General features: G+C 36.4%; 1 protein-coding gene across 3 annotated transcripts in view; it reads left to right on the top strand.

The window, feature by feature from the left end:
- The window catches only part of hdac4 (histone deacetylase 4), a 198459-nt gene that overhangs the window by 117728 nt on the left and 67174 nt on the right, over positions 1-13557 (top strand). For 2 of the 3 annotated variants that reach the window (XM_082174626.1, XM_082174628.1), the window contains 4 exons: positions 9417-9545; positions 9757-9881; positions 10629-10745; positions 11102-11300. In XM_082174626.1, the coding sequence (XP_082030752.1) occupies positions 9417-9545; positions 9757-9881; positions 10629-10745; positions 11102-11300 (570 nt within the window). The remainder of the gene's footprint in view (positions 1-9416; positions 9546-9756; positions 9882-10628; positions 10746-11101; positions 11301-13557) is intronic. The other variant, XM_082174627.1, reaches the window with a different exon arrangement.

Below are 13557 nucleotides of genomic sequence, written 5' to 3'. Positions count from 1 at the left end.
GCTACTTAAAGCAAAGTGTCCAACTGTACAGAAACCTTTATGACCTCTGGGTCGGCATTAAGATGACAATTGACGTTCACTGCACTCAGAGTCCGAAATGAACTTTTTGCCCCACCTGCCAAATTGCAGGTGAACTGAGACAATGTGCAGGTTCCAAATATTCCAAATATATATATATATATTTTAATTTAATTTAATTTAATTTAATTTAATTTAATTTAATTTAATTTAATTTAATTTAATTTAATTTAATTTAATTTAATTAAAAAATTCTGCATTCATTTTAAATTAAGTTGAACAAAAATATGCATATAAAAAAAAATAATAATATGCAAGCTTTTATTAAGTTTATTATTGTATTGCTTCAACTAAACAAAAATGATAAATGATGCCTTAGCAATATATATATATATATAAAATGTATTTATTTTTAATTTTTTTGGTGCCATGAAACTGCACCTTTCATAGACAACTGATTATTTTATTTATTTTTTGGCTTGATGTGATGAATATTTCATCATATGTGTTGCCACATGGGGGTCAGGAGGGAAAAAAAGCCGTCCTAGACAAACAAACAACGCAAGGAATAGTTGTTAGAAGATGCATGTTTTCTTTAATAAACTATTTCAGTGTTTCATTTTAATTGCATTTACATTTATTCATTCATCTGACTTTTTTTTTTTTGTGTGTCACTTAAGCAAATAATCTAATCTTCTTATAATCATTCTCATAGTTTAGATGTTGACAAGTTACCGGTCACATTTGGCTCTCGGCGAGTGTCAATATTGGCCCCTGATTTCACTGTAGCAACCCACTGTTTGGTTTGATAGGATCCAGTGTTCCCACAGATCATTGTTTTCATTATCCGTGAGTGGCACAACCTCTTTGACGTTCTTTCATGGTTATATTTCCCATGCGAGCTGTTAACCTGGGAAAGCAGCAGGATGATACAGGCGGTGGAACTTCGGGAAAGAGGATCTGATGGTCTGAACGTCAAACTGTGAAATGTTCTTTGTTTAGTTCTGATGATTGAGTTTGCGGTAAGGCTCGTTTGCGAGTCGATTCCAGTCCTCCCGCTGTAGATAAACCTCAGTTTGCTCTGGCTGGCAGAGTGCATTCCTGCAGTGGGGATATGGAGAAGGAGGGTGGCCCAGGCCTTAACCAGAACTGTTTGACGCTCTCTTTCCCTCCATACCGCCCCTCTCAGGACAGGCCAGAGTCTGTTTTCTCACGTCTCACCTAACCGTCCGACATCTGGAACCTTGGCTGTTGGCAGCTGCAGGAAGTGTGATGTTGTTTTAGGACAGTGAAGTCTGCAAGATGTCCAGTGCCATGAATGGTGCAAAGATGGTTACTCGTCTGTATGTATGTCATGATTTTCTAATAGTGGTGACCAGTGTTTTGGGGGGTAATACGTTAGAGGTTGTGTGATCAAAGAGCTTTTTTAACTAACGAGTGTTGCTTTTATAGTTATTTTGTTCAAACAAGAAATGCATGTTACATAATCAGATTTTTTTCCCCCCAATCTAACATCTAATCTAATGTCAGTTTTTTTAAATACATATGTAATCAGATTTTCAACCCACAAGAAATACGTTGCTGTACACCGTGTAAGTAACATTTTCAAACAGTAATGTATCATGTATTTAGATTTTTTTTTTTTTTTTTTAAGTAATATGTTGCTTATTAAATTTACACAATATCTGTTACTTTTTCAAATTGTTTTATGTAGCCTTATCTTTTTTCTTTTTTTCTTGTTTACACATAATCGGATGTTTTCACACAGAAAGTAATTCCTTGCAGATGAAATGTACACAATATCAGTAACTTTTTCAAATAACATTTAATTTATTCAGATTTTTCATGCACCAATACATTGTTCTTTAAATTTTAACAATATCAATTGCTTGTTAAAAACATTTTTTTCACTTAATCATTTACACAAATTACATTTTTTCCAAAGTGACATTTTATGTAATAAGATTTTTGTTCACAGTCAGATTTTTTCACAAAGAAATGTTTTCATTGCTTTAGTTTACACAATATCAGTTTATGTTCTTTAAAAGAAGTTACGTTATGTAATCAGATTTTTCACATAATTTTCACAGTATCAGTTACTTTTTCAAACAAGTAATTATGTATTCAGATTGTTTCCACTAACTTATATAATCAGATTTTTCCACTAATTCACTTATTAAATGGAAACAATATCAGGTAATTTTTCAAATAAGTAACATTACTTTTACATGTAATGCATAAAATAACAATAGTTGTTAAATACACAAATTTTACACTTTCAAATAAATAATGTTAATTTCCCATTTTTTTTGTATGAAGCAGCCAAAAATAACACTGTGTGTCTTCATCATAAACTTGGTCATAAGCACTGGCCTTGTCTTGTTTCTGATGATTATACAACAGAATTAAAATCTTTAAAAACAAAAACAAATTTTTTTTGCAACTTTTTGTCAGAAATGTAACATTCGGATTTGTGATGCTTTACATTGTTTCTTGTGAATGTGAGATGGGGATTAAAAAAAAAATGTAAAAAGTAGAGGAAAAATAACTTAAAAAGTAATGCAATATTGTAGCATGTTACTTTTTAAAGTAACATTCTTCAGCAGTGACGCGTTCTTCCTTTCTCTCCTCGCTAGGTGTGAATGTATCCTGTAAGTATGTGACTCAGCGAGAGCTCTTTTGTTTCATTCATGCGTCCTCTCTTCTGAACGTGTTCGAGCAGGCAGGAAGGTCACAGAGCTGACTTTTTGCGCAGAGCAGGCTTGCAGCAACTGTGACTCTTTTGCTGTGTGACTCATTCTTTTACATGTCATGTACAAAGTGTTTGTTCCTGGCTCAAAATATGATTTGCTCTTAACCGCCTTGGGGCAGTGAGTAGATGACTGTCTGTTATGCCTCACTTTGTGAAACGCAAGTTGTACTTGCTCTAATTTGATCAGAAATAGGACACTTTTGCAGAAAATGAGTTTGAGACGTTGCACAAAGCATTGCCGTTGCACTTCTCATTTGTACTCCATATGAATCGCCTGCAGGTTACATTGAAGTGCTCTTCACATTTATGTTGACACGTCAATTTTCACTAGGGAATGTACAGAATTAGAAAGCCGAGGATGGAGAAATCTGGAAGGAATTGAGCTTGAGCTTTAAACACAATTACACTAATCAGCCTGGAGGTTGCAATTTGTGACCTAATACCTGCTAATAACAGCTGGGATTCAGGCTGGTGAACAGCAGTAAAGGACAGAAGCAGATGTCGCGTCAACCGAATATTTTCCGTCATTGACTGTTTTTTAGTTTTTTTTAGCAGTGATGGAAAAATTTGAAGGCCGTCCGTCATTTTGACAGATTACACTGAGGGTGATGTATTCTAACATGTAACTGTAATTCCCACCCCTGTCCAGTTGGTGGCGTGTGCGCTCCAGTATGGCAACAGAGTTCTGCCTCCAGAACAAAATTAAAACTGCCATGAGAAGTCATCAGTCAGAGGCAAAGATGCAAAATCTAATGAGTTGCCTCTGCATTAGTCTCCCTTGATGTGTTAGATTACACACGGGCGAGCATCCAGTTTAAGTCGATGTGGACCTGGAGGAAGATTTGAGATCAGGAAGATACAGAGCTTCGATTGAGTTTAGTTCAGTTCATTTTTTTACGGTTTGTTCGTATTACAATCGGAATTTAATTTTTTTAATATATTGTATTGTTCATTGTTGTTTTAGATTAAGTTTACATGACAACGATGTACTAAAAACTGAAAAGTTATTACTTTCCGTTTTTCGTGTACAGACGATAATGTTGTCAAAACACGGATTTGCGAAAACAATTGAAAACATGGCAGGCCAGTAGTTGGCGATGTCACTTTGTGAAGAAAAACTATGTGCCTGTAGACTGAACGCGTAATACGCATGCCCATGACATCACCGTTTTCACAAATTTGCTTTTTTGTAGTTTACAAAAGACAATAACAGCATTTAATTTTCAAAAACGTGCACTTTGAAACCCATTTGTAAATGTTAGCGTGTTCAGGCTCCCAAAACACTCTTGTTGTGTAAATGAACGGCCGAAACGCATAAAGTTTTCCCTTTTTAGTTGAAAATGTTGTCGTTAAACGGCCCCTTAGTGGCCTCCGCTGTCACTGCGGAAAAACAAACCTTCATCTTCTTCATGTGGTGTTGAACATGAAAAGTCTCTGTTCATCTCTTCCTAAATAAAAAAAATAATAATAAAAAAAGTTATGAAAATATGAAAATTAAAATGATGGTGTAATAATAGATTATGACGGAATTTTCACGACCCTGTCCGTCAAAATGACGGAAAATGAGAAAGTCTAATGCGACCTCTGGACGGAAGAGTGCACAGGTCTCTGGTTTACCGTGTTTCTTGGATAATAGTTCATTTTCGAGTCTACCAAAAGCTGATAAGTACGTATCATGTAAGCGCTTGAGGAAGATGGCCAACTAGCGTTCTGTGCCAAATCGATATTTATTCGATTTTAAAAGCGTAACAATACCAGGTTTTCTGTAGTAAAGAGTACTGATGATATCCCGCTGATAAGCGGCTGCTTTCAAACGCTCCCGTGTGTATTTGTGTGAGCGCTCTGTGTAGACCATCAAAGGTTTCTATTTACAATGTATTTTTGCAGCATTGAGCACTGTAGCCAATCACAGACATGTTTGTTGAGCGCGTGAACACAATGGTCAATCGCAGGCGTTGAAATTAGTCTGAATCCACTCTATATGGGGGTATATTCTCCTGCTAGAAAATAATAATCTTGTTTAAGACTTAGACTACTTAAAATGCTTAGACTTAAAACGGCCTTGTCTACCGCTAATGAGTATCCATGCCCTGCCCTGAACATGATGTCCACTCCACACGACTTCTGTTTGCCTCCTAAGAGCTCATTTCTCTTATCTGGATCTAAGTGCTTTTTTAATAGCTGTAGGGTGATGACTTCTGCATGTCATTTCCTGTCGGCTCTGTTGACAACTTGTCCTAGCTAACACACTGCCTGCATGCTCTTATCAGACTGATAACTCCTCCAGATCTCTTCAGCAATCACCATCGTCATGAAAATGTACCTTCAAAATCGTCTCTTGTATTTCATGTTCTGAGATTTAAGGCATCAGCTTGTCATTTTGCCGATTTTTGCATTTACTCTGTTACATTTGTTGCCATCTAACGTAATTTATCGACACTGTTAAATGTAATATTTAGCAAATTTCAAAGATTTATAATTGTTTGATGCTTAAATTAGCTTGTAACATTTTTAGGTCTAAATTTTAAATTTACAAAATATTGTAGAATTTTTATTTTATTTTGGTCACCTGTTTTTTCGGCCATAAAATGAAAAGAAATATTGGCTTATTGATTTTAATATCTGCATCCCTAGTGCTTTTTCTGTACTTTGGTTAAATTTGAAACGGAAATCGCAATCGTTTTTTCTTCCCTATTGTGATGTATATCTTAGTAAAGCAGAACAAGAAAAAATTGTCGGGCAGGGCTTGATTTTGTCCATCGGGAATTGATTGGATGGTTGTGGTTTGCTATTGGTCGATCTCATGTGAGTGACAGGTTGTCCCGCCCTCGTGCCAGTAAACACGTCATCAGAGAAGAGAAGAGATATAGCTGCAAAAGGAAGGGTTAATTAAGTTAATTTGATTAAAGATCATGAGGGTACATGCTGGGTTAAAAAAAATCATGTTTATAGATAATTTATTTATTTTAAATACTGTAATAAAAAATAAAAAAACAAGACTTGTCGATTTTGATTTCATGGTGACTTTACAACCATGTTACAACCTTGATGTTGATCTTGACTTTGTGAAAATAGTTCTCAATCTTAGCATTATCAAACTGCCCGGTAGGGTCACCGTCACCCTTCAAGAGTTGAGTCTGAAGCAGACGTGTGCGAGTGTGTAACATCAGCAAATATCACGGGCCACTGCAGCGGACGTGTCAGAGTTCTGGAACAGACACACTCGCATGCGGTTCTGCCATCTCAACAGTTTTTAGAAGAGGCAGGTGAGAGTCAAGGGCCTCGAGTCCTCTTTGCTGTCAGTGAGAGAGCTCATCCATTCCCTTTACAGCTGCCTACTATGGCCTATATTTCATGCTAAAACTATTACAGTTCATCAAGTGGTCAAACTGAAGCTGTACAGCCTGAGATGTAGTTTGTACAGTGTTTGTTTCATCATTTACTCAGTTCGTAGATCAATGGCTGTTGGGTTTTGAATCTCAATTTAAATGCGCGACTAAACAAAATTGAATCTAGCTTTGCAGGGTTGCTCAGTTGCTCACTTGCGGTGAAAAGTTTTGTAATTGTAAAAGTTTTGTTTCTACTTTTTATTATAAGCCAGATGGCATAAGATTGACACATGGTAAGCCGAACAAGGCTAATGTTAAATTTACTCCTGTCTTTATTACTGCTCCTGTTTCTCCACCCTTGCTAATGCAGGGCATTAATGGCAGCATGCCTAGCTTTCTTTAACATAGATGTCTGGGAATGTTTCCTACCACTTACCAGAAGTGCCATCCTCATATCTACCTAGTTTGATAAGTATAACCACAAGATTGGCTTTTCTGAACTGAGTGCTCTTGAGAGAAGAAGTGATGGAACCTTTGCTTCCTCAACATCTGCCTATTAGTGGCGGTGGCATAGGTTTTTACATTGAACATTCATTTGAACCCATCTGTAAAAACGTGTTATGACTCATTAGAAACCGTAGGAAGTAACGAATGTTATGTTTTAGCCAACATTTAACACCAAAACGTGCAGAATATGTGCATGCAGTTGCACCATTTTCAGTATCATTTGCTTTACTCTATTGCTGGAATATGTTAGTGCTCTCTGTGTTAATCATATTATTTTGGGTATTTAAAAGATATTCATTAATTCTGATGTTTATTTATGTTCTGTGAAGCAGTGCAGAAACATTGCACTGTTAACTTTTATAAGCATCATTAATAGTTCAACATTACTTGCATGAGTTTTTTCGAACCCAGTAGCAGTCAAGCAGCATTTCATATACAAAAAAAGAAGAAGAAATAATCATATTTTTCTGCCAAACCAAACCAAATACAATTTTATTTTTAGGGAAGCAACAATTTAAACAATATATTTTATTTGTGAACTAATGTTCAGCTGTTCTTTTTATGGTCAACTTATTTTTTAGATCATCAGTCATCAAGCTCGATAAACACTGGTCACAAACACTAGGCCTAACTTTGATTTCAGCAAACTGATTGCTCACTTAAAAAAAACACAGTCATCATGTTTTCAGGCCATTTCAAGTTTGGTTTTACGTGACAAAGCAGTGATATGTGGTTGAGTTGTTTGTTTACTTTTTAATAGTCTTCCCATTAACACCCATAATGTTTTTCAGTCAGACCTATTTGCGAAAGCGCACCGAAATGAGGCAGGATTTATCGCACAAACCAATCAAATCCAATCAAAACCGATCATATCCAATCAAAACCAATCATATCCAGTCATAGCACGATGTCTGCCATGCTGCCATTAATAGCAGAGCATACTCTTACGTGACTTTCCCCCATTCATTCTCAATTACCCCCCTCCAAACCCAGCTCACACTTTAGGGGGTCTGTTAAAAGTCAATGGGCTCAGGGGAGGCAAGAGAGTCGCAGCGTCCTGCTGTAACTTTCCCTGCTGGTTTCGCTGTTGGACACTGTTACTTTAGAAAATGAGTGATTGATACACTTTTTAATGTCAGATTTTGTAATATTTGCGTTGTTTTATTTTTGTAAGATGGATTATTTTCTCATCCGATTTTTTTAATATATATTTTTAGTTACTGCCTCTCTATATATATAACTTCTTGCTATTGCATCAAATAATATGATCTTGTACAACATTTAATATAAGTTTTACCCAGATAAGTTTTAGTTTCTTAGCCCATTTAGTTTCCTGTTTTAAGCAGAAATGCTTAAAGAAATTGTTAGGTTTATGCTTAAATACTTCGGGTATTAAATGGTGTATGAAAAAAAAGCATTTTCTTTTTTTGCAATATTACAAAAAATCTTTTCAATGGCTGGAAAAGCGTGCCCCTTAACACCCAGGGCAGATTTGTGTGTATGATTTGAACACTTTGACAGGTTTATTCATGGCTTTTGTTAGTGTCTGCAGATAAGGTTATGTTCTAAATTACTATTGAGTGCATTGGTCCTAATGAACTTTGCGTGCTCTCATTTCTGGGCCATGCATATTTTGACAATGGGTCACAAACGAAGCAAGGATCAAGCGCCAAAGCACAATTGGGGCAAGAGAGGGATTGAGAGGTCTTTGTTGGAGTATGTGAGCAGGTGAAAATGTCATCCGTGGCTAATGGGAGAAACGTCCGTGCCTGGATGACAGCTTCAAATAGGCATGACCCTCTCGGTGAGCTTTCATTTTATTAATTGCTGGCCAGGCCTGTGCGTGGCCTCAGTGGCAGGCCTGTTCTGACACGCTACGTCGCACTCCCAAGAGCATGTGTTTGCAAACTGTTTGACTGAAAGCACTCGGAACCAAGGGTATTCATTTACAGTGTTTACACTTAGACAGACTTGATTAAACTTTTGGGCAAGTTGCTGTGCCAGGCTGGAAGTTGTTCAAATGCTGGATTGCACCATTGTTTTTCAACTGGAATCTGAATTCACAAACATAATGAGTGACCAGAGATGGCCTCTTTTGTAAGGATTAATTAGTTGCTTGGTTCAGGTCAAGCTAGTTTCAAACTACTTGCTTTTTTTAACAGTTGTATTTCGCAGAATCAGTCCTGAAGCCATCTTTTCTCTGCTTATGAGCAGAAATCTTTCTCAGTGGAGAATCAGGATTTTTAAGTTTTCCATCCATCCATCCATAAATGCATACGTGCATACACACCTGTACATACATACATACCAATGACTGATTTAAAAAACTTTGTGTCAAGCAGTAAATTGTACAGTATATACAAATAGTGAGCTTAAGCATAAAGTATCTTGTACACAAATACTATGTAAAATAATCAATGTTTTATCTATTTTTCATCCACACTTTTCAGTATAGAATGCTTTATGAATTAGAATGAATTAGAAAAAATATATATGATTAAATAATTACAAATTTAAATACATACATTAATTCATACATAAAATGAATGAATTAAAATCAGACCAAAACATCCCAATTCTCCACTGAGAAACATTTCTAGTCGTAATAGGTGATGGGATGGCTTTAGGCCCGATTCTAAGGAAAGGTATACAGTTTACAAAAAGAAAGTTTTGGAACAAAACCTAAGTGTGTGTTCTCTATTTAGTTGTAATGTCACACATCCTGCTACTTGAAAGCACTGTTGCAGGATTAAATATCTATCCTGTTCTTGCTTTATTTTAATGACTGTCCTCTTTCTGTTTCCCATTAGCATCTGAGCCTAACCTGAAGCTACGATCCAGGCTGAAGCAGAAAGTTACGGAGCGCAGGAGTAGCCCGTTGCTTCGGCGGAAGGATGGGCAGGTCACCACTGCAAAGAAACGCTCTCTGGACATGGCAGGTGAGAGCATCCATCTAGAACATAGTTCATGTTTTATTCATAGTGAAAGTAGAGACATGTCAAAAAATGATTGGCAGAAGAGTGGGTAAGTTGTGTCTCCTGCATGCTCACCACAGATCAATGACCTGACTGCTAGGCCATGATTCCGACATCCGTGCAGATTTGACTGACACCAAATTAAGCGCGTTTTTCCACACCCATTTTCCCTCAGAATCGGCATGTAGCAGTGCTCCTGGTTCCGGTCCAAGTTCACCCAACAACAGTTCAAACAACATTACCAATGAGAACGGCATCGCTGGATCCATCTCCAACAGTCCAATGGAGGTACAGAGCACGGTATACTTCACCAGCTGTAGTTTTTGGGTGACCACAACTGGTTAAGATCACGATAGCATGTAGACGTTTGCAGTGAGTAAAGTTTTTAGCATGGGAAACTTTCTCAAACTGGGGTTTGCCAGGGTGTTCGTAAGTTGATAAAAAGCTAATAAATCATTTTAAAATAAATACAATCATAAACTGAATCATTAATTTCTTTTTCATATTATTCATATGATATAGATTTATATTCATATGATGATAATAAAAAAAATATATATATACATATATTTAAATATAATCACATTCATTCATATTTATATATACTTTATAAATAGATAAAAAATAACTAGAAATTATAGTAGCATTATTATACAAATGAATGTGTCATGGTAACTTTGCCACCGTTTTTTTTTTTTTTTTAACACTTTCCTTCATTGTTCCTAAAGCCTCTTAATAAGAATGATATATCTGCAAGACATGGCATCTCTCTTTTGGCTTATTGGTGTATTCTTAAATGGACCTGTAAATCTCTTTACTTTTTAGTCTTAGCTCAGTTTTATTGGTGGTCACACTTGTCATGTTGCTTTGGGAAGTGTCCTGCAATTTTCCTGGCTGTTTCCATGCATGTTTTTCAGACGTCGACAGTCTCCTTCTGTAGACGCGTCCCGCAGGGGTCCGGAGAGCGACCAGACAGAGCTGTTTGTTTTTATCGGTGGGGTTTATTTATCTGTGCATATGTTTGTGTGTGTGTGTGTGTCGTTCCAGCCATCTTTGGCACACAGACTCGCCGGCAGAGAGGGTCCTGTTAGCCAGCTGTCTCTGTACACATCGCCCTCCCTTCCCAACATCACCCTGGGCCTGCCAGCCACCGGCCCTTCCAGCGTGAGTCCATCTTTCTTTTTCTCCATCGGGGGGCCTGCCCTCTTGCGTGCGCTCATAGAGACTCCATTGTCTGGACCGTCAGGTTGCCACATGTGGCTTTTCAGCACCAGTGGCATTTCAAAAAGAGTCTTTTGAAAGACAATGGCTGACCACAGCTTACTGACGCAAGCAATATCCTCACACAAGAATTATTTATGGGGGAATGTCCTCTCTTCTTTGCCCTGGATTCTTTTTGGCTTATGATCTCTCTCTCTCTCTCTCTCTCTCTCTCTCTCTCTCTCTCTCTCTCTCTCTCTCTCTCTCTCTCTCTCTCTCTCTCTCTCTCTCTCTCTCTCTCTCTCTCTCTCTTCACATAGATGGCATCTGGCCAGCAGGATGGTGACAGAATGGCAGTGCCAGGAATACCCATAACCACTCCGTTCATGCCAGGAGCCCACCTGCCGTCTTACCTGACTGCCTCCTCCTTAGAGCGGGAGAGCGGCTCGGCACACAACACACTCCTCCAGCATATGGTGCTTCTGGAGCAGTCAGCCGCTCAGAACTCCATGGTCGCAGGTCAGTCCCAGTCATAATAACCAATTTTGATGTTACCAGGACACCTTTTACCTGCAGAGACGGGGTGAGCGCTGATTGTTGTCTCTGGTAAAAGAAGAAAAAATGTATGCATTATTTTTGAAAACATCAGCTGACAACTGGATTGAGAAGAGAATATATTGCCTTGTAAATTGATTATAATATTGAATATTATATTATATTATATTATCTATCTATCTCTATCTATCTTAGAAATGCAATATATCCATTGTTATTATGTTTCAATGTTTTTATTTCATTATTCACAGTTTATTATATTATATTATATTATATTATATTATATTATATTATATTAAAAATACAATATAAGAATGCACTATTATGTTTCAAAGTTTAATTTTAATTTAATTTAAATTTTTCATATTTTCTTAAAGGTATCTGTAAACGAAGCATGAAAAGTTTAATATTCATTTTTTAATTTTTTTTATTATATTAAAAATACAATATGACAATGTGCTATTATGTTTCAAAGTTGTGGTTTTTTCTTGTCATTATTCACCTTTTCTTAAATATCTGTAAACTAGGCATGAGACGTGCAATATTCAAAATTATACAACATAAAAATGCACTGTTGCCTTTTATTTTTTATTTTATTTTTCTATACTTACCAGCTATTATTTACACTTTCTTAAATATATCCGTAAATAAAACCAGCCATATAAAGTTTAATATTCAAAATATGTTCAGTTTGATTTATGTATTTGTTTGTTTGCAGTTATTATGTTTTAAACATTAACAAAAGAAGAGGGGGAGGGGAGTTTATAAAAAGATTATTTCTTGAACAGATTATGGCATTATTCTACATTTTAGCTGATGTTTTTGGTTGTAGGGAAATATGAAATGTTGCAGTTCTCCAGACTCTGTTCCTGATGTAGCTCCTCAGTAAAGAAAATGTCTTATTTTCTTTGAAAGGAAGGAAGTTTGGTCCCACTTAAAAATGTTCAGCAGGTTCACACTGGCACAGCTTACCCTAAAGCATCTGACACACTTTACACCCCTGCTTCCATTTTGGGAAAAATGTTAGATTTAATCATTAATCTTTGCGAGTGTTGTATTACTCAAATGTATTATTCGCATGGTTCGTTGATTCTCGTAATACACAAACATTTCTCACATTTGTGACATAATTTCCCATTATTTGCACATTATATCTCAAAATTGCAGCAAAGGGGGGCCTCCAAACAGGCAGGTGCCCCGGGGCCTCGCGGGATCTTAATGCGTCGCGCTCCGTTCTCCCTGCGGTTGTCATGCATTTAGTGGTTGTAATTAGTCCAGCATAGGTTATGCAGCGTCCTTTATAAATTGGATTCAATTTCCTCCGATACGCACTAAAGAAGGCTCATTTTAATCAAATTAATCATAGGCGGTGTTAATTAGCCTCCCGATGTGCCAGGAACGGCTTCACGAGAGACGGGAGAGAGAGGCTGGCAATAAGAAGAGGTCAATACTTATCCTGAGGATGAGAGAGAGAGACGCCTCACTGGCGCAGTCAATTCTGACTAATGATTTGTGCCATCATAGACCATCACGTTAAAGAGCTAACCTTTTCTCCGCCCACTGTTGTCAGGGAGATGAGCAAATCCAGTGCACAGGAAGTGTACAAACAGGAAGTGTCAAGCCCCTGGGAGGGACGGAGAGTGTGTCTGAAGCAGAGTGGCCCAATAATGGCAATTAAAAAATGTAGGGAAAAAAAATTAAAGTTTTCTGACTGAATAGATTTTGTTCCGGTGATCATCGTTCAGTGTGTATATATTTATATTTACATTTACATTTAATCATTTAGCAGACACTTTTATCCCAAGCAACTTTCAAATGTTGAGAGCAACAGAATCAATTAAACTAAAAATAGATAACAAAAAGTGTTGTGACCCTTCCCAGTTTAGTCTAATATATATATATAAATAAATATACATAAATACATACGCAGTTTTTATATTTTACTATATAAATATTCAATTTTATTTTATTATATACAATGATTTTATTTTATTATGTATATTATGTCAGGTTATCTATATTTCATATTGAATAATTTCATATATATATATATAAAAAAAAAAATTGTATGTAATGATCTGAAAATATAATGTATTATAATATATAGTAATTGTGTATATACACAAAATCATATATATATATATATATGCATACACATAATTGCACACACTACCGATTTACGTACGTTTTATTACTTTTATTGAAATATATTTTACTGGGG

The sequence above is a fragment of the Leuciscus leuciscus genome (assembly GCF_965113295.1).
Source record: "Leuciscus leuciscus genome assembly, chromosome: 7".
NCBI classification, from domain to species: domain Eukaryota; kingdom Metazoa; phylum Chordata; class Actinopteri; order Cypriniformes; family Leuciscidae; genus Leuciscus; species Leuciscus leuciscus.
Note: the sequence above shows the minus strand (reverse complement) of the source record. Positions and strands in the feature narration are given on the sequence as shown.